At 33.2% G+C, this 22,787-nt stretch overlaps 3 protein-coding genes across 5 annotated transcripts; 2 read left to right on the plus strand and 1 right to left on the minus strand.

Annotated features, from left to right (window-relative positions):
• The first annotated feature begins 2,835 nt into the window (after window positions 1–2,835).
• LOC123889470 (sulfate transporter 3.1-like) lies at window positions 2,836–10,720 on the plus strand. Its single transcript, XM_045938815.1, has 12 exons — window positions 2,836–3,660; window positions 4,374–4,581; window positions 5,334–5,505; window positions 6,113–6,178; window positions 7,305–7,418; window positions 8,378–8,494; window positions 8,609–8,735; window positions 8,988–9,274; window positions 9,384–9,574; window positions 9,736–9,821; window positions 10,091–10,167; window positions 10,288–10,720. Exons 1-12 carry the CDS (start codon window positions 3,321–3,323, stop codon window positions 10,471–10,473), a joined length of 1,971 nt encoding a protein of 656 aa, XP_045794771.1. The 5' UTR covers window positions 2,836–3,320; the 3' UTR covers window positions 10,474–10,720.
• Window positions 10,721–12,474: 1,754 nt separating this feature from the next.
• On the plus strand, window positions 12,475–14,520 carry LOC123889472 (protein ANTAGONIST OF LIKE HETEROCHROMATIN PROTEIN 1). The gene is made up of 2 exons (XM_045938819.1): window positions 12,475–12,760; window positions 13,286–14,520. The coding sequence occupies exons 1-2, from the start codon at window positions 12,619–12,621 to the stop codon at window positions 14,362–14,364; spliced, it is 1,221 nt and encodes a 406-aa protein (XP_045794775.1). The 5' UTR covers window positions 12,475–12,618; the 3' UTR covers window positions 14,365–14,520.
• A 184-nt stretch (window positions 14,521–14,704) lies between these two features.
• LOC123889469 (protein NETWORKED 1D-like) lies at window positions 14,705–22,187 on the minus strand. Of its 3 annotated transcripts, none has more exons than XM_045938812.1 (5): window positions 21,858–22,187; window positions 21,458–21,525; window positions 21,027–21,278; window positions 16,444–20,387; window positions 14,705–16,106 (listed from the first exon to the last, which is right to left on the minus strand). In XM_045938812.1, the coding sequence occupies exons 3-5, from the start codon at window positions 21,127–21,129 to the stop codon at window positions 14,916–14,918; spliced, it is 5,238 nt and encodes a 1,745-aa protein (XP_045794768.1). In that variant the 5' UTR covers window positions 21,130–21,278; window positions 21,458–21,525; window positions 21,858–22,187; the 3' UTR covers window positions 14,705–14,915. The 3 variants fall into 3 exon arrangements, with proteins under 3 accessions (XP_045794768.1, XP_045794769.1, XP_045794770.1); XM_045938813.1 differs by having other exon boundaries at window positions 21,027–21,192; window positions 21,858–22,126; XM_045938814.1 differs by having other exon boundaries at window positions 21,027–21,207; window positions 21,858–22,122.
• Between the last annotated feature and the right edge of the window lie 600 nt (window positions 22,188–22,787).

The following is a 22,787-nucleotide window of genomic DNA, read 5'->3' on the forward strand; positions in this document are numbered from 1 at the left end:
AGAGTTGTTGTATGACTAGTGAATCTAGACCTTGATGACGTAATGCATATGGAGCATGAGACCATGAGTTATATTGTCTATGAGATTATGCTCAGTAAAATAAGTGATAAGTTAGGTTATAGTTGAAAAATTGACTTATAGCTGATAGCTGATGGCTGATAACTTATAGTTAAAAAATTAGTAGAATAAAATTAAAGTGTTTGGCAAATTTATCTGTTGTAAGTACAAAATGACATAAAAGTACATGGTTAGTGGGTAGTTATTATATTTTAAAAAACTAATAAAAAAATAATAAATGAAATACCCTATCATCTTAATTTTCAAACGCTATTTCAGGTAGCTTATGAGCTTATAACTTGTCATTTTTCTTTCAATTTTACTCTATCATCTTACTTGAAAAAATGAAATATTAATTAAACATATGTTTTTTATGTCATTTCATGCTTATAAGGAGTTTAACCGCTAATTTTACTAAACACTACAAATTTAATTAGCTAACTTATTCGCTATAAGCTAAAAACTAGTTTATAAACTATCCGCTATAAACTAACTTATCAATCATCCACTATTTTTTATCAAACAAAACTTAAATCCTCCTAAAAAACATAATTCATCACCTTAAAATAACTAATGCAACAATAGCCTATTCTTTCTCTGGAACCTATATTAATTCATTGTAGTTCCACACTACTTAGTGTAGATTGAAGATTTAACACCGTTTTATTATTTTCTATTGGTGTTGGTGTTATCATCCGGTATTAAAAATATTATATTCGACGCCGGTCTTAAAACCGGTATAATAAATCAATTTGATACCAATTTAATTTTTGTTCAATGAACCGCCTAATCGGAGGTCAGTTCTGATATCAAGTAATTTTAATTTCATTTCAATCACAGTTATGGGAATTGAATTGTGATCATTCCTATCATATTCAGTGTCAATCACCACTAAACAATTAACTATTGATATTTAATGTCAATTTTAAATCGGTGTAATTAATTTTTTTGGACAGTTATAAATTGATTTTGCACCAATTTTAACATTCATTTTTTTGACAAAATCCAGTGTAAAAACTACGTACATTGAGTTTTTTTTTTTATCTATTATATGAGTCGATGACTCTAACAATCAAACTTTAATTTACAATATTCGATTTTATTAAATAGTCACTTATGTTCTAAATCCGTCAATCCCAACATAAGAGGCATGCTCTCTGCTAATTTATAGTCAAATTATCTGTTACATCTCTTGTTTTCTAGTCAAATTATCCCTCAACATGTTTTTCCAGTAATTTACATTTTTCTTATACCGTTGATGACTCGATCTGTTAGCGACACATGCGTTTGGTCTGCTAAAAAATAAGAGATTGGACAGGACAACTTTTGCTGTACTGTGTTTGATTTTAAAACTGTTCCTGGTACTGGACAAACTAGGGGCCAATGGACAGGACAAAACTTGAAATTCTTGTCCCCCACAGAACCACGGGACAACTTTTTGTCCTCAGCACAAGTTGTCTAAAATACAAAAATAACCTTTTATCCACCAAACATCGTACAACACAAAGTTTGTTCAATACCTTAAACGTTTGTCCTGTGTTGTTCTATCTTGTACTGTCATGTACTGTTCTGTCCAGTATTTATATTTTGCAGATCAAACGGTATACTTTTCACAAAAAAAAATATTTGATCATACCTCGATAAAAATCAACAATAGTGTTCCTTTTCCATTTGTGAAGGAGAATTTTATACGTGCATAATGACGGAGTCAGAAATTATATTAAGTCGGGGCAAAATTTTAGTCTAATAATCTTTTTTGTTTTTTTTAATTTTGTCCTAATTAACTCTTCAAAATTTCAGTTAATCTTAGTGTTGGAACAAAAAATTCTCAATTTTGCCTTAAACTATAACCCCTAAAAATTCCAAAATTTATGGCAAGAGGCCGAGCAACTGCCCATGAGAAGAAGCGCTTCTGTAACTGCAGGTGCTCTGACGCTCAAGTTAGTCTAAATGTGAAGTAAATATTTTAAGAGGAAGGATAATGTACATATGTCTTCTCTGCATGAGATGATGAGAAAAGTATATATAGCCTTCGGTATTGGGTCAAGACCATTGATAAGCATGTTAATGCCATCAATTTTGTCCCAAAATGGCCGAGGAGCCTTCTTAGGCGGTGAATACCCATTATTCTGATGTCGAGCATTATGCTGGGTATATTGTATGTTGACCTTGGTAGTGTTAATTTGGGTTGCGCCACAGTTGGATTGTGCATGTCGGTTGAGAAAGAAGATCTCCTCAGTTATTGGACCTTAGGCCCAGTCCAGAACAATATTTAAATATTTCAAATATTTAATCCGTCTATTTAGTTAAACTCGCATAAAAATGTATATTATTTAATTATTTTAAAAATATATATTATTTAATTTTTTTTTCGTGTATCTTTTATCAGCATGTATGTATAACCAAATAAAATGATCAAACCCATTGTGTCCATCCAACAAGACTCCTTTTCACCATTCATCAAGGAAAATGTGTTGAAATTGAGAACCAGTTGGATGCATGTAACCTTCCCCAGCTATAAATGAAAAAAATGCATGTCACACACACACCTCCCTCTTCTCCCACTAATATTGCACATTATGGTCTTCTATTGGGTCCCTCCTACCGCACTCAAATTTGGAAAGAAAATAATATAAATAAAGTAAAAAAAAAATCTCATTTGTACATAAAATCTTACATTTTTTCTTCATGGTTATCATATTCTTTTTATATAAAAAAAAGTTACTTTACTACTACTATATTCTTATAAAACCACTAATGAAATTAAGCTTACCAAAAGAATAATCAATTAATTAATTAATTGATATCTCATAACACAAAAATCTTAATTCGCCGACCAATACACATGATAAAGTCAAAAAATTTCTTATATAAAGCCATGACATAATTCACAACTCTCATTAGTCTAACTTGCTTCCTCTTCCTTCATCATCCTTATCCCTTCTCACTTCCCAATTCTTCTAAATCAACCTTCACATTCCAATTTACCAATTTCTAGTTAATCAAACACTTCTTCAAATATATACAACCGCCATTATTTTGGCAATATATAATATATAGTCTTATAACAATTCCTATCTATCACCAATTAAAGCCTATTAACAAAAAAAGAAAAACACACACCAATTAAAAGCCTTCCCATTTTAATTTACATAAAAAGAAAAACACACACCAATTAAAAACCTTCCCATTTTAATTTATATATATAGTAGTATACCCTAGCTACCAAATTAAATACATCATATATAGTGTATTGTGTCAAGATGGTTAATGGTGATTATGCTTACCCTTCAACTATGAATGTTGAGAGTGTGCACCGTGTGGCAATACCACCACCACAACCATTTCTGAAGTCACTCAAATATTCTATGAAAGAAACATTTTTTCCAGATGACCCATTGAGAAAGTTCAAGAACCAATCAGCTTCAAGGAAATTTGTGCTTGCTCTTCAACATTTTTTGCCCATTTTGGAGTGGGCCCCAAAATACACAATTCAGTTCTTGAAATCTGATCTTATTGCTGGAATCACCATTGCTAGTTTAGCTATTCCTCAAGGGATTAGTTATGCTAAGCTTGCTAATCTTCCTCCAATTCTTGGACTTTGTAAGTATAATGATTGAACTCAAATATCATCTCTTAACTAGCTTAGCTAGTGCATGCTTAATTAGTGTATATGATATTGGTTAGTTCAGCGTGACAAAATTGATATTTGTTAGTGATATTTGTGTTGCACTCAATTATGTGCGGAGAACTTAGTCGGCTATCATTTGAATTTTGAGCATTGAGCATGACATAATTGATCTCTCATTTGTGATTAATAGGATAGGATAAGATGTCTACATCTATACCTTGAAAAGTGCAGGATGTCATTTTTTAAAAGAGAAAATATATGACTAGATTTTATTTTAGGCATTGAAAAAATAAAATAAACACAAATTAGTGAGAGAAATTTAGTCAAAATATGATATATCTTTTTAAGTTTAACATGAAGAGATTTCATTTTTCTTTTTGTTGCTAATTTTAATGTTTGTTTTTTTTTTTTGTAGTGATGATATATACAATCTAAAAAATGTTTATATATGTTCACATTATTTTTATTTTTTGGCTTTGTATATTCTTTATATATCTAGTCACTATTACAAGCACCACTTTTTGATATATTGAATAACTTATCTATCTGATCTATATTATTTTTTAAATACATCCGTTATTCAATTAAAATATCGATCTTATTTAATGGGCAATTTTATTTTCCACTTTTAGATTTTGACATGATTAGTGAGGAAATTATTAAAGGTATATATGAATGAGTGCAGATTCAAGCTTTATACCACCATTGATTTATGCGATGATGGGTAGCTCGAGGGATTTGGCCGTGGGAACTGTGGCGGTTGGATCACTTCTAATGGCTTCCATGTTGGGTCGTGAAGTTAATCCAAACGAGAATCCGAAGCTTTTTCTCCACCTTGCTTTCACAGCAACATTCTTTGCTGGAGCTCTACAATTATCACTCGGTCTCTTTAGGTACGTACTAGCTAGGATCACACATTTTAAATGTAAAGATGTAGATAAATTGTAGGCTTTATTCTATACTTTAATTGTAGGCTTTATTAATTTACATTACACTAATGATGTTTCAGCAGCTGTGAGGTGCGCTGGAGATTTTTGTCTCTTATTAATTTGTCTTGTCAAAAACATTTTGTATTTTGCAATTATGAGATTCACCCTCCACCTTCATAGCATATATATAGAGATTATACAAGATTAATTAAATTCTGGAATTAATAAACATGTTAAGTGCGATTAGCCTATTTCAGTTTTATATATTGATTGATGTACACATCACCAGTATATACCTGAAATTAATTAATATTAAATGGTGTGAGTGTGAATAATAGACCTTTATAGCATATGTAGTGTTAGGAGTCCTAAATAATTATTCCTTCACATAACATTATTTATATTTGTCATAAACGTTACAAATTAAGTTGAGGAGTGCTAGCAACACACTCTTTAACAAACACACTCCAACACACTCTCTTTTATTGGTTGAAATTCACATGGGTCCCATAAAAAAACGTGGACCCATGTAACTTTTATGGGACCCATATAACATTTTTCATCATCAATTTTTACCGTCAATCAATTATAATTGTCAAATTAATAATTTCTAAAATCATATAGATGTGATTGATTTTAATGTGTTGACGGTATATAAACCTCGTAATACTGATGATGCATCAAAATTAACGGTGCGAAACATTTGATTGGTGCAGGTTGGGGTTTATTGTGGATTTTCTATCACATGCAGCAATTGTAGGATTCATGGGAGGAGCAGCAACAGTGGTTTGTCTTCAACAACTAAAATCAATTTTAGGACTTGAACATTTTACACACAAAGCTGATATTGTGTCAGTTATGAGTTCTGTTTTCACACAAACTCGTGAGGTACAACTTGTTGAGAAACACTAGTACAGCTAGATAGCTACTTTGTCTTGTTACTCCGTGACACTAAAATGTGTATTTTTCATCCACTAAAATACAACCATAGCACATAACATTATATTATTGTGTTGTGCCCCTCATCATACCACACACACACACACATGCACAGCTCCAACATTATTCATTTTATTCTATAAAAATTTCAATTATTTTTGTATTAATGTAGCATTGTCTATGTAGTACTGATATTCTTTAGATTCTTTAAACTAGGCTCTATTCCGGTGTCGGACACGTGTCAATGTTTGATACCAACACAACACCGACACATTGAATTACTATTCTATAAATATTTCAATTATTTTTGTATTACACTACATTAAGTTTAATGAAGTCTTACCTATGAAGTACGGAAACTCTTTATGTTTCGGTGTCGGACACGTGTCAGTGTTTGATACCAACATGATACCAATACATTGAATTATGTTATTTTGTTTAAATTATTATTGATATTGATATATTAGTGTCAGTGTCATGTTTGGTGTTCGTGTTTGGTTGATATAGTATAATTTTGTAATTTCTTACCTATTCAAGTGAGACCTATATATTGCAGTGGAGGTGGGAAAGTGCAGTGTTGGGATGTTGCTTTATTTTTTTCCTCCTCGTCACAAGATACATCGTAAGTATTACCTAACCCACACCTTAATTATTTATATTCTACTTTCACATAAGTATATACTAGTATATAACTAAACAAAGAAAAAGAATTACCAACCAAATGTTGTATTTTTTGCCTTAGTTAATTAATTAATACACCATGTTTCTTGGGGAATTGAATTTCAAAACCTACTTATTATTCTTTTGATTAACTACGTTATTTGTCAATCCTTGTTAAACAAACTATACTTTCTTTATAAAGTTAGGGAATTTTCAAGTTAATTGACATTAGAAAGATCCTCTTTTGGTGATGTTCCCACCTTCAGCCATGACAAATTGGTATACTATACACCTTAGACATAGTATAAAAAGTAGTTTTTTTTTAGGTCAGGTAAACTGTATAGTGGCTAGAATTTTCTCTTAACATAAATAAGTAGAGTGTACGAAAATCAAACTTTAATCCTCATATATAAAATGTGATATCCCTCAACTGAACTATGTTCACGGTGACAAAAAAATATATAGTATCTTTTATATCGTATAAAATATTAGATATTAGATGACACTAATTTTGCCAAATTAGCTAAACTCGTGGACATAAATTCGATTCCCACTTTAGAACAATATTCCATGATGAACCTGATGGAAATGGACATAACTTCTTTAAGGATGCTCTTATCATATATTAATGTTATTTTTAACGTATATTAATAAGAATATCTCAAATAAATTGTTCTTAGCTTCTTCTTTTTTGACACATGCATATTGTTCTTGAAGTTTAAGAACAATTAAGAATACTCCTTAATTTTGTCACAAAATTGAAGATAAGTGAATTGACATCCATAAGTAATTAAGGATAATTATCAAAGTGAAGATCATTGTTAATTTTCAGTAAAAAAAAAAAAAAAAGTGAAAATGTGTTAATATTCTTAAATTCCATGTAACAATATATTGTTATAACACTTCTATTTTTGTAGTCCTTATGTAGATGTTAGATCAAATTTAATAACTTGTCAATTTTGAATTTCAATTTATACAATCTTTTAAGAACTAAAAATGAATCCCACAAAATATCTCATGTTTATTATTCTTGTAATTTATTTTGAAATAGTTTATGAAAATAAACAAGTGATTATTTGTGACGACAGAGCAAACAACGACCAAAGTTGTTTTGGGTGTCAGCAATGGCGCCACTAACATCGGTTATATTGGGAAGTCTACTGGTTTATCTCACTCACGCTGAGAAGCACGGTGTTCAAGTGGTAAGTTTTTTTCCGCGATTTTCATAATCAATTTCTTTCACTAATCGCAACTCACTTGCATCTCTCTGATACATTAGTGTTTTTGTGGTCACAATCAGAAATCTAAATTATTAAGTCACATACACAAAAATAAAATCAATACTTTATACTTATGCGTTTAAATAATTTGATTTAGCCAAACATGGCACTAGTGCTTCTACAGTGCTACCGTTATATGAATAAGGACATGCACCATACCTCACAATCACATGTTTGTAAGGGCCTTTTTGGGTAGTTGTTGTCATTGGGCTAACCACAAATTACTCCATTATTTTGGGCCCATTAGTATAGTTCTTGTTGGGCCCCCATACGCTTATTGTGGATAGTGTTTTGTTTTTGTCGTTTGATTGTGTATTATCATATCGTTAAAGAATTTTATATGGATCTAAGTCATTAGATTTGGTCTAGTGGTGAGAGATTTGGGTAGTATGTTGATGTCGTAGGTTTGATACTCAGCTTCATCGTTAACAAAAAAAATTATAAGGATCTAATTTCTATGAAGCACTTTCAATGTAATTTTTTTTATGTACCTATTAATTTTATTTAATAATAATTATAATAATAATAATAATAATTTGAATTTACTGAATATACATTGTCATCGTAAATCAATTTTATACTAACATCCAATTAGAGACTTATTTATCCATGTCATTTCTTCAATTTCAAACTACTCATATAAAAGTGGGTTGATAGGACAAAATAATACCATTTTTTTAGTACAAAAAATAATGCATTTTTATTGGATGCTAATATTAATCTTGTATATACTTACTCAGCATATCCATTAAATACTGATAATTTTTTATTTAAAAAAAGCATAACTCAAAAGATTTTAGTCTAGACCAAAATTGAATAAATACATTAATTTTTTTTACTAAATAAATCCCTTAATGTTTTATAATTTTTTGTGTGTTCAGATAGGAGAATTGAAGAAGGGGCTTAATCCACCTTCAGCAACAGATTTGGTGTTTGTGTCACCATATATGGGCACAGCCATCAAAACTGGACTCATTATTGGTATAATAGCTCTTGCGGTGAGTAAAATACAAATGGCACTCAAATCTCATTTCCTATGTGTGCATCTATTTTATTGCTCTAAATTAATCATGCCAACAAAGTCTTGAGAACTTAATTTGATGATTATGTAGGAAGGAATAGCAGTAGGAAGAAGCTTTGCAATGTTTAAAAATTACCATATTGATGGCAATAAAGAAATGATAGCTTTTGGTACCATGAATATGTTGGGTTCATTAACCTCTTGTTACCTCACAACAGGTAATTTTTTTTGCATTAATATCAATTAGTATTAAACATTCAAATATGTAAATAGATCATTCAGTCCCTGTGAGTTTAACTCAGTTGATAGGGACATCACATTTTATATGTAGAAGTCGATATTCGAATCTCGGACACTCCACTTATTTGCAGCTAGTCACTAGACTACCTGACAAAAAATAAATAAATAGATCATCCAATTTTGTGCATCAAAAGCCAACAAATGTGACATAAAATTTAATGTTATTTCAGGACCGTTTTCGCGTTCGGCCGTGAACTACAACGCCGGGTGCAAAACTGCAGCATCAAACATTGTAATGTCAATAGCAGTGATGTTGACATTATTATTCCTAACACCATTGTTCCATTACACTCCTCTTGTAGTTCTAGCAGCCATCATTGTATCTGCAATGCTTGGACTCATAGATTATCAAGCAGCAATTCATTTGTGGAAAATTGACAAATTTGATTTTTTAGTATGCTTCAGTGCATATATTGGGGTTGTCTTTGGCAGTGTTGAAATTGGCTTAGTAATAGCTGTATGTATCATTGTTCTCTCACATTTTATTTTTTCTAAATTAAGCAATTTTGTGTTTTAATATATATTTTTTTATTGAAATTAACATATGCTTTTTTGTGAATGTTCAGGTTGCATTATCTGTGCTTAGAGTACTTTTATTTGTTGCAAGGCCTAGAACATTTGTTTTAGGAAACATTCCAAATTCTTCAGCATACAGAAATGTTGAACATTATCCAAATGCACATCATGTTCCTGGAATACTAATTCTTGAAATTGATGCACCAATTTACTTTGCTAATGCAAGCTATTTAAGAGAGAGGTCAGTCACTAATTAGTTGTATGCAAAAAAAAAAAAAAACAATTGTTTGTCTTTCATTCCTGTGTAATTATCTTATATTTATTAATGATATATGAAATTTTAATCTAAAAAACAATTCCCTTCAATAAATTTTGAATCTTACTAGAAAATTTTGTTGATAGGATCACAAGGTGGATTGATGAAGAGGAAGAGAGACTTGAAGGTGCGGGGAAAACCAGTTTGGAGTATGTTATTGTGGATATGACCGGTAAATTCTCAATTAAAAAATAATTATATAATTTGGTCTAAAGATTTTAAATTCGAATTCCGTGTAATCAAATATTTCCTGCATTCACAGTCAGGATATTGGTGGTCGTTCGATCAAGATCGAACAATTTAGATTCAAGCTTAATATTTTGATTGGACTGTTCGATCTTATCGAACACTCACCAATGTTTCGAGTGCGTAAAATCAATGACTACATGGAAACCTAATTCAAAGATTACTAGTCTAACTCGCAATTTAATTTTATTGCAGCTGTTGCAAACATAGATACGAGTGGAATAAGCATGCTCGAAGAGTTCAAAAAGTCGGTCGACAGAAAAGGGCTACAAGTAATTATTCACCGCGTCTCAATTTTGTGAATCGACTAAAATATTGCATTATTTGTTACTTTAGAATATCGATAAGAGTATTAATTGTTTTTTTGTACTCTTCTTTTCCTATGTGCTTAGCTCGTTTTGGTCAACCCCGGAAGCGAGGTGACGAAGAAACTGAACAAATCAAAGTTCCTTGATGAAATAGGACACAAATGGCTTTATGTGACAGTTGAAGAAGCTGTTGGAGTATGCAGCTTCATGCTTGGTACACACAAGGCTAATCCAAAGAAAGATGAACCAGAAGGTTTGAACAGTGTGTGAGAAGAAGCATTGTTTAGTACTGATTTTTCTTCTTAACTACTAATTGCTACCGTTAGTATGTGGCATGAGAGTTTCTGAATCATGCTACAGAAGATATAGAGTGTGCAAGGGTATTTATATTAATAAATTTTCATTAGTTTGTACCTTGAGTTGGAAGAAATTAATGTTTCCAACATAGGCTATTGAATGTTTTATGTATCTTGAAAATCTAATTTCAAATGGAAAATAGTAGTTATGAAATTGGAAAGTGTTCCTTTTGAAATGTCCTTAAATGCTAACTAGTACCATTAAATTATTAGTTAAAAAATTAAATATGGTTAATAAGTCTTTGAATTAATTTTTTTAACTTCTTTAACTAATAGTCTCAAGACACCGGTTAATATGATCGAAAAAAATTTAACCATTCATCAACACAAATCTCTAAAACTATATTCTGAAGAAAATTAGTTTTGCCACCTTATTGCCGTTCTCGCGCACTTACAAATTTACCAAAATACCTTCTCTTGAAAATTTCACAATAGAAAACCCTAATGGTTTTTTTCTCAAAAATCTCATTTTTACCAGTTCTCTACTTAAGTAACGGATTTTGTCCGCTAATTAAGTAACTGATGTTATAAAAATGAGAAAATTTCATGTTAGGGGGTGTTTATTTTTCTCAAACTTCACATTTTTATAATGTCTGTTACTTAAGTAGCGGATGTTATAAAAATAAATTTTCATGTAGGGTGTTTTTTCTCAAAATTTCTCATTCTTACAACGTTCGCTACTTAGGTAGCGGAAAGGTAAAATGAAAAACACATAGAGCGCAAGAGTAATCGATAGGGTGGCAAAAGTAAATTTCATTTTGAAAATGCACTCACACTTACCACTAACGGGCTTTCCATTACTAATAAGCAGAGAAGCCCAACTAAATCCACATGGACTCATATCTAAATTTTCTCACCCCACCACCTGTGTTTCTTTTTTACTCCCCCTATTTCCATTTTTGCCTTTAAATAAATATTTCGGAACACGTTTTCCGATTTTTTTTTTCCTTATAAACGTGTTTTCCAAATATTTTACGAATCTGAACTAGAAAAACTTCAGTAAACTTCAAAAAACGCGTTCCGAAATTTTTATACAAGGGGAAAAAAAGAAAAATAGAGTGGAATAGAAACCGAGGGTGGGATGTGTGAGACATTTTAAGGGTCTGTTTGGTGCACAGGATAAGAGACAGAATAGAATAACTGTATCATATCCTGCCGCAATCCAGTGTTTGGTGATACAACAGGATACGATAAGTTAATCTTGAAACTTATCCTATCATGTCTCTCTAGTTATAATTCTTATCCTGAATTTGAGCTGGGTTACCAACAGGATAAGATACGGAAAAAAAATTATTGATTTATTTTATAAAATATATTTTAAAATGCATAAAATAAAATTAATAAAATATAAATAATAAAATAATTAATTTTTAAATATATATGTGATTTTCTCACAAGGGTAATTTTGTAATTTATATATTCTAAAAAATAAAAATTTTACTAAAATTACAATATTTTAAAGTAAAATGATTATTAAAAAGTTGACAAATAGGAAACTGATTTATATTTTTTATTTTAAAGTAAAATGATTATTATATAAAGTTATTTGATTACTTATTTATATTTTTTATTTATAAAATTTAAAGTATTACAAAATAATTTTAAAAAAATAACAATTGTTTTAAAAGAGTAATTTTGTCAATTAAATATGTTATATATTTTATCATATTATTATGAGCAAGTATGTATTAAAAACAAAATATAATAGTTATCATATTTGTTATCTTGTATGCACCAAACACAGGATATGATAACTGAGTATAACTATTATCCTGCTGTTATCTTATCTTATCTTTATCCTATTTTATATCATATCTTATCACTATGTTATCATGCGCACCAAACGGCCCTAAAATCCTTAAAATGGACAACACAACAAAAGTTAAAAACGACCGAACATAGTCAACATTACTTAGTTTTTTTTGGTTACATAATAACATTAAATTCAACTTAACTTGGGTAACTAAATTAACTCCTCCTGGTATTTATATGTTTCTCTTCTTCTTCTTCACTCTCTAGTACCCTGCTCAATCCATAATTAGAAACACTGAATCAATCAATGGCACCCCTCCAGAAGAAATTAAAGAAGACAAAGAAGACCAATAAAAACAAACAAGTGAGCTTGGTTGTCCCTGTTGAACCCAAAACCAACGACACCGATTGGTGGGACTCTTTCTGGCACAAAAATTCTACTGCCCCAGGTACCTTCTCCTTCCTCTTCATTCCATTTTCCTTCAAATTTTCAATCTTTTTCATTATTTCTTGTTCCAAAATGATTCCCTTTCCCTTTCATGCTACTGACTTTCTACTATTATTATCTCACTTTATTAATGTCTGCAGTATGAATATGATTCAATTCAAAATAGGGATTAATGGGCAATGATATTATCATTATGTAATTAATTACTCCATCTGATCCATATTAAGTGGCTACGTATGCATAATTTTGATTATTAATATCTTTAATGATATTAGTAAAAAATATAAAAAGTTGATAGTATTATGAAAATATTCATCGAAACAAATCTAACGTCTTATATGCTAATATTTTTTTATTTATTAGTAGATAAAAAGGGTCAAAACCAAATATGTAAATAGTGCACCCGGTGAAATTGGGCCACTTAAAATAAGATTGAGGGAGTAATTTTTTGAGAGCTCTTAAAAAAAATTTATTTTTTTGAGATATGTTACTGATATATGGATATGATTGATGCAAAAATGTGTAGGATACTCAGTACCTAATGATGAGTCACAAGGGTTTAAGTATTTCTTTAGGGTGTCAGAGACAACATTTGAATACATATGTTCACTTGTGAGGGAGGATCTCATTTCAAGGCCTCCATCAGGGCTTATCAATATTGAGGGAAGGCTTCTTAGTGTTGAGAAACAGGTTGCTATTGCTCTTAGAAGGTTAGCATCGGGTGAATCTCAAGTCTCGGTTGGAGCTTCTTTTGGTGTTGGTCAGTCGACGGTTTCTCAGGTGACTTGGAGATTCATTGAAGCACTCGAGGAACGTGCCAAGTGTCATCTCAGTTGGCCGGATTCCAATAGAATGCAGGAAATCAAGGTTGGTTTTGAAGCGGCGTATGGTTTGCCTAATTGTTGTGGTGCCATTGATGCAACACACGTCATGATGACACTTCCGGCTGTTCAAACTTCGGATGATTGGTGTGATCAAGAAAAGAATTACAGCATGTTGATACAAGGAATTGTTGATCATGAAATGAGGTTCATTGATATTGTCACAGGTTTGCCTGGTGGCATGACATTTTCAAGATTATTGAAATGTTCGGCTTTTTTCAAACTCTCGCAGAATGGGGAGCGTTTGAATGGAAATGTAAGAAATTTAGGCGGAGACGTGATAAGAGAATATGTTGTTGGCGGGTGCAGTTATCCTCTTCTTCCGTGGCTTATGACGCCCTATGAAATTAACGGCGTATCAGATTCACAGTCCACTTTTAATCACAAACATGAAGCTGCAAGACTACTTGCAGTGAAGGCATTTTCGCTGTTGAAGGGGAGTTGGAGAATCCTTAGTAAGGTTATGTGGAGACCTGATAAGAGTAAATTGCCCAGCATTATCTTGACTTGTTGTTTGCTTCATAATATAATTATTGACTGTGGAGACACCTTAGATCCGGAGGTTGCATTGTCTGATCATCATGATTCAGGATATCGAGAACTGTATTGCAAGCAAGTTGATCCTTCAGGAAGGACCATGCGAGAAAATTTGGCCAAGCATTTACAACATGGTATGCAATTAGATGCTCTTGGTACTTCTGCTACCTCTGTTCATCTTATTTAGAATATATGACTTTTGGCCTCGGCATTCTGTTGTTGAACTTGGAGAGTTTCTTTTTTTTTTTGGTTGAGAGTTGCGATTAAGTAAAGCTTCTCTTATCCGCTTGTTTTTAGTGAATGTTAATTATTGTTATTATTGGAAGAAATGTTGTTGTGCATATAGACTTAGTTATCAATGAGCAATAACATTCGAGCAAAAATGAATCTGTCTTCATGTTTATTTTGCATGTTATGCTTAACAAATGACTTCTAAGAGACGAACGAAAACAAATAGAATAGATAATTGCAATGCACCACGATAGTTAAAACGTTACTAGATAAACAATAACTGCACATCTAACCAGTAAGGAAATAAGCTGGAGGAAATTTTAAGAAAATGATGGTGAAAATTCCATCCTAGCCTCGTCTACCAAGTGAAGAGTACACTACATGTATAACAGAATCTAAATGCAGGGTCTTGAAACATGTCTAGATTAGAGAGGCAAATTTACAAAGAGAAAGCTAATGCATCATTTGTCCCATGTATTTTAAGCTATGTTAAAAATCTTTGCCGATTTAATCTCCCTTAGTGGGTGGCTGCATGCATCCACAAAAGGATGTTTTCTTCTTCCTCTTGTGGTAGCTTGTCCTTGTCTCACCATAGAGATAATCTCGTAAAAGGACTCTTGGATTTTGATCATCAATCATTGCTTTTCCTTTTCCTTTTCCGTCTTTGTCATCATTCAATTTTAGAAGTAAAAATTGCAGCCTTTGCACCTCCAACTGCAGCCGTCCTATTTTTTCAGATCCTCTCCGAGCCTGTTCTGAAACTTTCCTTCTGTTGACACTTCCACTCTCATCTGACACTGTTACAGACTTCCCAGAAAAGGATGGTGTGCCCTCTTCTACATTCGTCATCAACTTGCGGTTGGCATCAAACAACTTTGTGATGGCTTCCTGAGCAGATTCAAGCTGCCCTTTCACAGCATTATACTCAATACCTTTTCCCATTGTGTTCTTCTCAATAATTTCCATCTTGTTTATCAAATCTTGTACGGTGATTTCGAGGTTCATCAACTTTTGAGCATCTGAATCAAGTCTTTCTAAAACCTTCCTCTTATTCCCTTCATTCAGCAGTGGTTGTGAGTCTTGCGACTGTCTTCTTGAGATCTCTAATTTGTCCACACTCAATTCCTTTTCGATCAAGGAATCTATCGAAGGATATTTATTTTTGGAATCCTTGCTATGTCTCCTTTGGTGGTACCCAGTAGGTGCAGCGTCCTTCTGTGCCTTGCCAACTCTCAGGCCAATAACGCCATCCTTATCAGCAGTTTCCCACAATTCAAGCATCTGATCATCGGACCCCCCGCGAGCTCCTCTCCTACTTCTCCCATGTGTATGATCAAGCATGATGTCTTTTGGCAGAACTTCAATTTCCGCCACAGGAACATCTTGCAATGATTTTCCTGTCCTATGTCCATAAACAGCTCCAAATTGATGCTCCTTTACTTCATCCATTTGAGTATAATGCTTGCTTGTTTGAGCGTTTCCTTGGCGCCAGCTGATTCCAGATTTCAATACTCGAATCTCTCTCATTTCATCCTTAGGTTTGAAATTTTCATTCATCTGTTTAACAGCCATTTCAATTGCATTAACCCTTTTCTGCATGTCTTGGAAGTCTGGAAGTGCATCTGTTTCTGTAGCATTTCGGTCTTCACTTTTTCGTGGATCACCATCAGCGTATTTGACATTTGCCAAATTTTTAATCTGGAAACAAAGATTTGCGCAAATTACATTATATATCTGGATCCCAAATTCAATTTCACTCTATTACAAATGACCTGCCATTAGCACACAAGTAAGCAGTGATCTTAATTTATACAAAGTTCATGTATTGAAATATCGAGAGTTAGTTTCTTGTGTGATATCTTAAGAAAACTTGTCATACTCAAATATGGTACCCAAAAAATAAAACACAACTAGTTTATTTGATCCAAAACACTACGTTTGTTTCCTTCCAATCCCTCTAAACATCGACAAAAAAAGAATCGTAGTGGTAGTGGCATACCAGAGATAATATGTTAATAGTAGTAAATAGCAATACCTTTGATTCTTTGTAGTCGTGACTATGAGGTTTTGCATGAACATGCGTCTGCATCTCCAAGGATGTAATACAATCATTCAAAACACTGATGGCTGGTACATAAGAAGCCATCTGACTCTGTAATCTCCTGTTTTCAGCTTCCAACTTGTTAACTCTTTCTTCCAGCTTTTCACTTTCCATAACTTTGGAGCTGTTTATGTATTCAAGATTCTCACATGCATCGGCTAGCTCACGGACCTTTCCTTCAAAGAATGTCTCATTGACAGTAGAAATCTGCATTGCAGTATAGAATGTGGCAGCCTGAGATTCCCATTGTTCAAGATCATCCGCTCCCTTGAGTAATGCAAAACTTAGCTTTTTCTCCCTCAGTTTAGTTTCTCCAAGTTCTTGATGCAGGTGCCTCATTTCTGCCTCCAAGTTCTTATTCACTTCATGAAGGCATCCAAGCTCCTCATTTTGATGATCATTGTTTGATGATAATTCTAAAATTTGACTAGCTCGGTCTTCAATTATCACCTTCGCCGCTTCATACTTACTCTTCAGATCTTCCACCAATTTTTGTAATGCTTTTTTCTCATCCTGTAAAGCACTATACATCTCTGCTGCTCCCAGGATCTCGCTTTCCTTTTGAGACAACAATTCCTTTCCATTCCTAATCTGACTATTTAATTGGTCATTGACAGATTCAATTAATTTTTGTTCAGTGTTAGACACTACAAATGACTCCTTAAGATATATGTTTTCCATCTGCACATCTTCTAATTTTCCTATCACTATTTTCAATCTCTCTTCAAGGTCGACATTTACTGAAACAAGTTTATCCATTTCTTTGCTTAGCGCATTCAGTGCCATCAATTTTTCAGTTGTCATTGCTTCCATTTTCTCTTCTCCCTTGCTGATTGTCAACTTCAATTCTTGATTCTTCTCTGCCATCATACGGACCTCTTCTTGCAGTGCCAAGTATTGATTAGACATGGTCCTCAATTCCATATCAAGAGCTTCTCTTTCTGTTACAAGATTTTCTGCCTTTAATTTCAACTGGTCAAGGAATGAAACAAGAACTGAATTCTCAATGGCTGCTTGCTGGTTTTCATGAAAAACTGTGACAAAAGAATTCTGTGTTTCTTGAAGTTTGTCAGGTATATGGTTCAGAAGCTCCTGGTCTTCTTCAACATTATCTTTAGACAAATGGTTGCTGTTAATGTCAAGAGTTTTTAACACCTGAAGCAGCCCAATCCTTAGTATGTTAATTTTCTCAGACAACAAATTTGCATCAACTTGCTTTTGAACATTGTCATTCTCCAATTTCGACATCACTCTATCAGACGTTTTGGATGCCTCCAAGAGTCTCTGACTCTCAACTAGAAGGGAGAGGTTACTTTGCTCCATATCCCGAATACATTTCTGCAAGATGAAAATTTGCATTTGAGCATGTACAGCTCTGTCTAGTTCCTCTTCGTATTCCTTTTTCTGGTAACTTGCATCTTCTTGTAGAATATGAATTTGAAATTCCTTCTCAACCAAGTGACCGTCATTCAATTGCACAGTTCTGGAACGCTCTTCCCTCTCAGCGTATAATGAAACCAGTAGATCTTCCACCTTTTGAAGTGCAGACTCCTTTTCTGCTTTTAGTTCCAAATGTTGCAGTTCCAATTCACTATGTTGTTTCTCAAGATTTTTCAGTGTTTGACGAGTCATGTTCAATTGTGAATCTAACGTTTCATTCTCAGATGTGAGACTAGATTTTTCATGGCCAAGCAAAAGGCAAGTCTCTTCAGAAATGTTTGACTTTACCCTTAATGCTTCTAGCTCGGCATTCACATCAAATAGTGAATTTTCTAAAAGGAGGTTTTTTTCTGAGATCTTCTCTAACTTTTCAGCTGTGGTTTGCAACTGAAAAAACAAGGTTGCCTTCTCAGCAGCAAGAGTTGATTTCTCCTCAAGCAAGGATTCACAAGTTTCTTCCAACACCTTTACCCTTCCTCTGACACTCTCCAGCTCAGCATTCAAAACTGAAAGTGAATTCTCCAAAGCAGCATTTTTCTCTAGAAGCTTCTCCATGATCTCCAGTTTTTTCTTGAGAGCCGTGTTCTCACCTTTGTCAGCTTCGCATGTTTCCTTCAGCTTTGAGTTTTCATCTTGCAATGTCTTCACAGATAAGGAAAAGCATTGTGGGTCTAAGCCGGTTGATCTGACCTCCTCTATTGTGGATTCGTGTCTTTTGTTGACATCATGAAGCTCCGCTTTAAGACAGTAAATTTCCTGCTGAAGAGCATTTCTTTCGTCTACTCGCAGTCCAACCTCCAGTTCAAGTTTCTTTATCGTTTCCCTCAGGTTTAACATCTCACTCTGCAAATTATTTATAGACACAGATGAAGACAGTTTGAGATCATTTAGAATTTTGTTTTCCTCCTTGGCCTTGTGTACTTCATCCTCTAAAGCTTGCTTATGTGATTCCATTGTCTCCAAAATTTCAAGCTTATTGTGATGCTCGGAAGCAAGAGATCTAAGTTCTTCCTGAGATTGAGCATGCAAATTCTGAAGAGTTTGGAAAGCAGTTTCGGCCTCAATGAATCGCAACCTCTCCTCTTGTATGCTAGTCCAAAGTCTACCCAATTCCTTCTGCTTCTCGCTAAGTTCTTCACTTTGAGACCCCATCTTCTGTACCAAAGACTGCAATTCAGATTCTAGAGTCTGATTTGATGTTTCCAAGAGAAGACACTTTTGTTCAGAAATATTTAACTTTTCAGCCCCATCATTTATCTTGCAATTTAGCTCACGCACCTCCTCTTCAGCACAAGAGAGTTTATGCTCCAAACTAGAAATTATCTCCAAACATTGCTGAAAACGAAGAGCCGCATCTTCATTCTCTTTGGTAAGTTTAACAATTTTTAACTTCATGTCCTCAATTTCATTTTTAGCTATATTAGCTTGCTCGCTAGTTTTCTTTGCATTCTCCTCGGCTTGTACTAATTCCTCCTCCAGTTTTGACAATGTCTCCAAGGATTGGTTGTACTGAAAAAGGACAGCTTCCTTTTGAGCATCTAAGCTAACAAGGTCTGCCTTTAAGAACTCGGCTTCAGTTTCAGCTCCGGTAGCTCGTTCGTTAAGTTCTCCTATATCCTTTTGAGCAGAAGAAATATTTTTCTCCAGATCACATATTTTCTCTAAGCACTGCTGGTACTGAAGAATATTATTTTCTCTTTCAGCGTGCAATTCAGCAAGGGTTTCCTTCAAGGTTTGAACTTCAGCTTCAGCTTTGCTCGCTCGGTCATCAAGTCCTTGAGAATTCTCTCTTGCACGAGACATTTCTGATTCCAGATTAGATAATCTCTCCAGACTCTGTTGATACTGAATCAAGCCATCTTCCTTTTCACTTTCCAATCTAGCAAGGGCTATCTTTAATGCCAAAATTTCTGTCTCCGTTTTGGTCATCCGCTCGGAATCAGATAAGACACGATTCTCAGTATCATGGCTTACATTTTTTAGTCCTGTAGTCTCCTCTGTGTCAAGAAAATTGAGCCCCCTTCTAGCACGCCCTTCTCCAAAATTTACATGACTTGCTGATTCTCCTGTCATAAAGAGATCATTGAGCTGTTTCAAACCCTTTTGCAATTCATCGGAGTCAGAAAATGCATGTGAATGGCGAGTACTATATGGCGTATGCGGCTGCTCATTCTCCATGGATGGAACGGTGTGTAAATCATCTGCTGGTACTGGTGGGACTTGATTAGGAAATGCTTCAGCCATGGTACGATGTGCCTGTCGTATTACTCCATTTGCATGATCATATCTCTCAGCCAGTGCTCGGTATGCCCGGTAAAACTCTTCAACCAATTTCATAAGCTCTGGACGCTTCTTGTAATACATTTCTGCTCTTCTGGCAAAGGAATCTGCGTCTTCTTCGATAAGCTTGATCATTTGCTTCACCTTGACATCCATATCTGTTCATAATCAGACACCATTATGATAAATTAATGTGTTCAAGAACGCCAGATAGATGCAAACAGAAGATTTTAAATTTACAATAAGAATTATTGCCACATCTCTTCTGAGTGATTATGGAAATAGATGCTACAAAGTGAAAGGAAAGATCGGAAAGATCAAAGATGTACTACAAAAAACTATATAGCACTGACACTTCACATCAAAGGCGTGTCTGGTGTTCAACATGTATCAATGTCCGACACGATACTGACACATGTAGTTACAATACATTCAAATGTTTCATTTTCTCAAAAAATTATTACCGTTATCAACGTATCAGTGTCATGTTCGGTATCTGTGTCGGTGCTTCATAGACATAAAGTACATATGGTTTATTATATCATGTTTAGACTACATACAGGACATAACTAATAGTATAAAACACTTGTAGAAAAATCAAATAATTTCATTCAGAAGACATACAGCAACAAAGAAGATTCAGAAACATATATATAAAAAATAATTTTGTTACATGATTCCTTACATCCTCTTCATAAAGTACCAAATTGAGTGCATCATGAATTGTAAGTGATCAAGTTAACATCATAAACAACAGAATTGCTATCTACTAAGATCAGAAATAGAGTAAGCATTACCTGTGAGGTTTTCTTGGAGCCATTTTGAGTTCTTGGGACTATTGTGACTGTCCCACCACCATGAATACTTCTTATTAGAATCACTATGGGTCAGAGTAGCCATTACCACCAGCCTAGAACACCAACACTGTCTCTTCTGATGTCAAAGTAACTCGATCCGAGAATTCTGATGTAGCTCGATCCGAGAAAAAATCAGTAAAATTAAACCAGAACCAGTCAACACAATCACACAATCAATGTCCCTTGGTGCTTCTGTATTGTCATTGTCATTTGAAATAAACCAAAACAAAAAAAAAAGTTTAGTTTCATTCATATCACAGCCATAGCATTTTTTCAGCTTTCTCTTCTCATCAAATCAAAAGTAAATAATAAAAAACAAATACCTCAAAAAAATAAAATAATAAAAAACAATAATAAAATAAAATAAATACCTGATCAGTTAAACTCTCAAATTCCAAGAATGAAGGAACAAATATCTGACACTGACACAGGAATTAGTCTGCTCAAACACAAAATTCCAAACAAAGTTATCAGGATTTTGCCAATAATAAAAAAACATAAATTTTCATTTGTCAGAAAAAAAAACTTAAAAATGTAAAATAGAAAGAAAAAAAAATTATTGTGATCATTCTTTTTTATATGAATATCATGAGATGGCCAAACATATAATTCAATCAATAAAATATTTCAGCCATTTACAATCAAGATCAGTACTCTTAATTTTATTTTATTTTTGAAAATTAAGATCAATAGTTATAATTAACTACAGCAACAAAAAAACACACAATTCAGATAAAAACAATTACTCAAATAAAAAAATAAAATAAAAACCTGATCAAGCCATTATGTTCCAAATAACACAAGCAGCTATAAACAAAGTTCATCCCATGTTGATTTTAGATCTCTCTCTGTGTTATGTGAACAATGTTGTTTCTTTGTGTTTGTTTCTTTCTCTCTCTCTCTTTTTCTCTTTTGTTGTGATGCTTTGCTTTTAACACAGTATAGGTTGGTGGTATTGTCCCTAGGAATCTCAGAACTTAGTAAAGTGAAAGCAAAAACAAATACAAAAAATAAAAAAAGTTGGCAGAGTGTGCAAAAAAGGAAACAAGACCAACCAAAAAGGAATGATGATAGAACAAAAGGAAAGTAAAAAGGAATTATATTAGGTTTTTTCTAATTAACCCTCACATAAATTGAGGGTAGGTGCCCTATGATGATGTGGCACCAATGAAATTCATCCACATTTATTTAAGTCAAACATAATTAATTCTTTACCATAAATTATTTTGAATACTTTTATTTTCAATTAATTATATTTTATGTATTATATTCTATGAATTTATATTTTGGACCTAATTACTTTTGATTTGTTTGCTTCTTCTTCAAATTGTATTACGTCTCAAACAACTTTCTTCTTCGCGTAAAAAAAAAACTTTTTTCTTATCGTCAAAAAACTTTCTTATTCTTCTTAATGCTTTCAATCTCTGCCGCAGCCTCCACCACCGTCATGTTAGCATTCTACGGCTCCTCCGCTTTTGTGTTATCCGATGTCAATCTTTACTGCAGCCTTCGCCACCGATCTACTGGATTTCTTCAAGATTCTAAAACTTGTGATTTTCAATTTCTTAGATGTTATGTTTTTTAGCGTATTTTTTCCTTTTTTTTTCCTTTTTTTTTTTCCTGTTATGTCATAGAATGTGATTCCTATTCATCGTCATTTTGTTTTTGTTTTCTTTGGTTGTCCATATCGGGAAAAAATTG

Source organism: Trifolium pratense, linkage group LG6, assembly GCF_020283565.1.
Source record: "Trifolium pratense cultivar HEN17-A07 linkage group LG6, ARS_RC_1.1, whole genome shotgun sequence".
NCBI lineage: Eukaryota > Viridiplantae > Streptophyta > Magnoliopsida > Fabales > Fabaceae > Trifolium > Trifolium pratense.

What these genes read in the sequence shown, in the direction of transcription:
- LOC123889470 (XM_045938815.1), top strand. Translation starts at nt 3,321, where the DNA reads ATGGTTAATGGTGATTATGCTTACCCTTCAACTATGAATGTTGAGAGT. An exon ending in TCCTCGTCACAAGATACATC is followed by an intron (nt 6,179 to 7,304) that starts GTAAGTATTACC and finishes TTGTGACGACAG; the next exon opens with AGCAAACAACGACCAAAGTT. An exon ending in GCAAGCTATTTAAGAGAGAG is followed by an intron (nt 9,575 to 9,735) that starts GTCAGTCACTAA and finishes TTTTGTTGATAG; the next exon opens with GATCACAAGGTGGATTGATG.
- LOC123889472 (XM_045938819.1), top strand. Translation starts at nt 12,619, where the DNA reads ATGGCACCCCTCCAGAAGAAATTAAAGAAGACAAAGAAGACCAATAAA. An exon ending in CAAAAATTCTACTGCCCCAG is followed by an intron (nt 12,761 to 13,285) that starts GTACCTTCTCCT and finishes AAAAATGTGTAG; the next exon opens with GATACTCAGTACCTAATGAT.
- LOC123889469 (XM_045938812.1), bottom strand. Translation starts at nt 21,129, where the DNA reads ATGGCTACTCTGACCCATAGTGATTCTAATAAGAAGTATTCATGGTGG. An exon ending in GCTCCAAGAAAACCTCACAG is followed by an intron (nt 20,388 to 21,026) that starts GTAATGCTTACT and finishes GATTATGAACAG; the next exon opens with ATATGGATGTCAAGGTGAAG. An exon ending in ACGACTACAAAGAATCAAAG is followed by an intron (nt 16,107 to 16,443) that starts GTATTGCTATTT and finishes CTTTGTTTCCAG; the next exon opens with ATTAAAAATTTGGCAAATGT.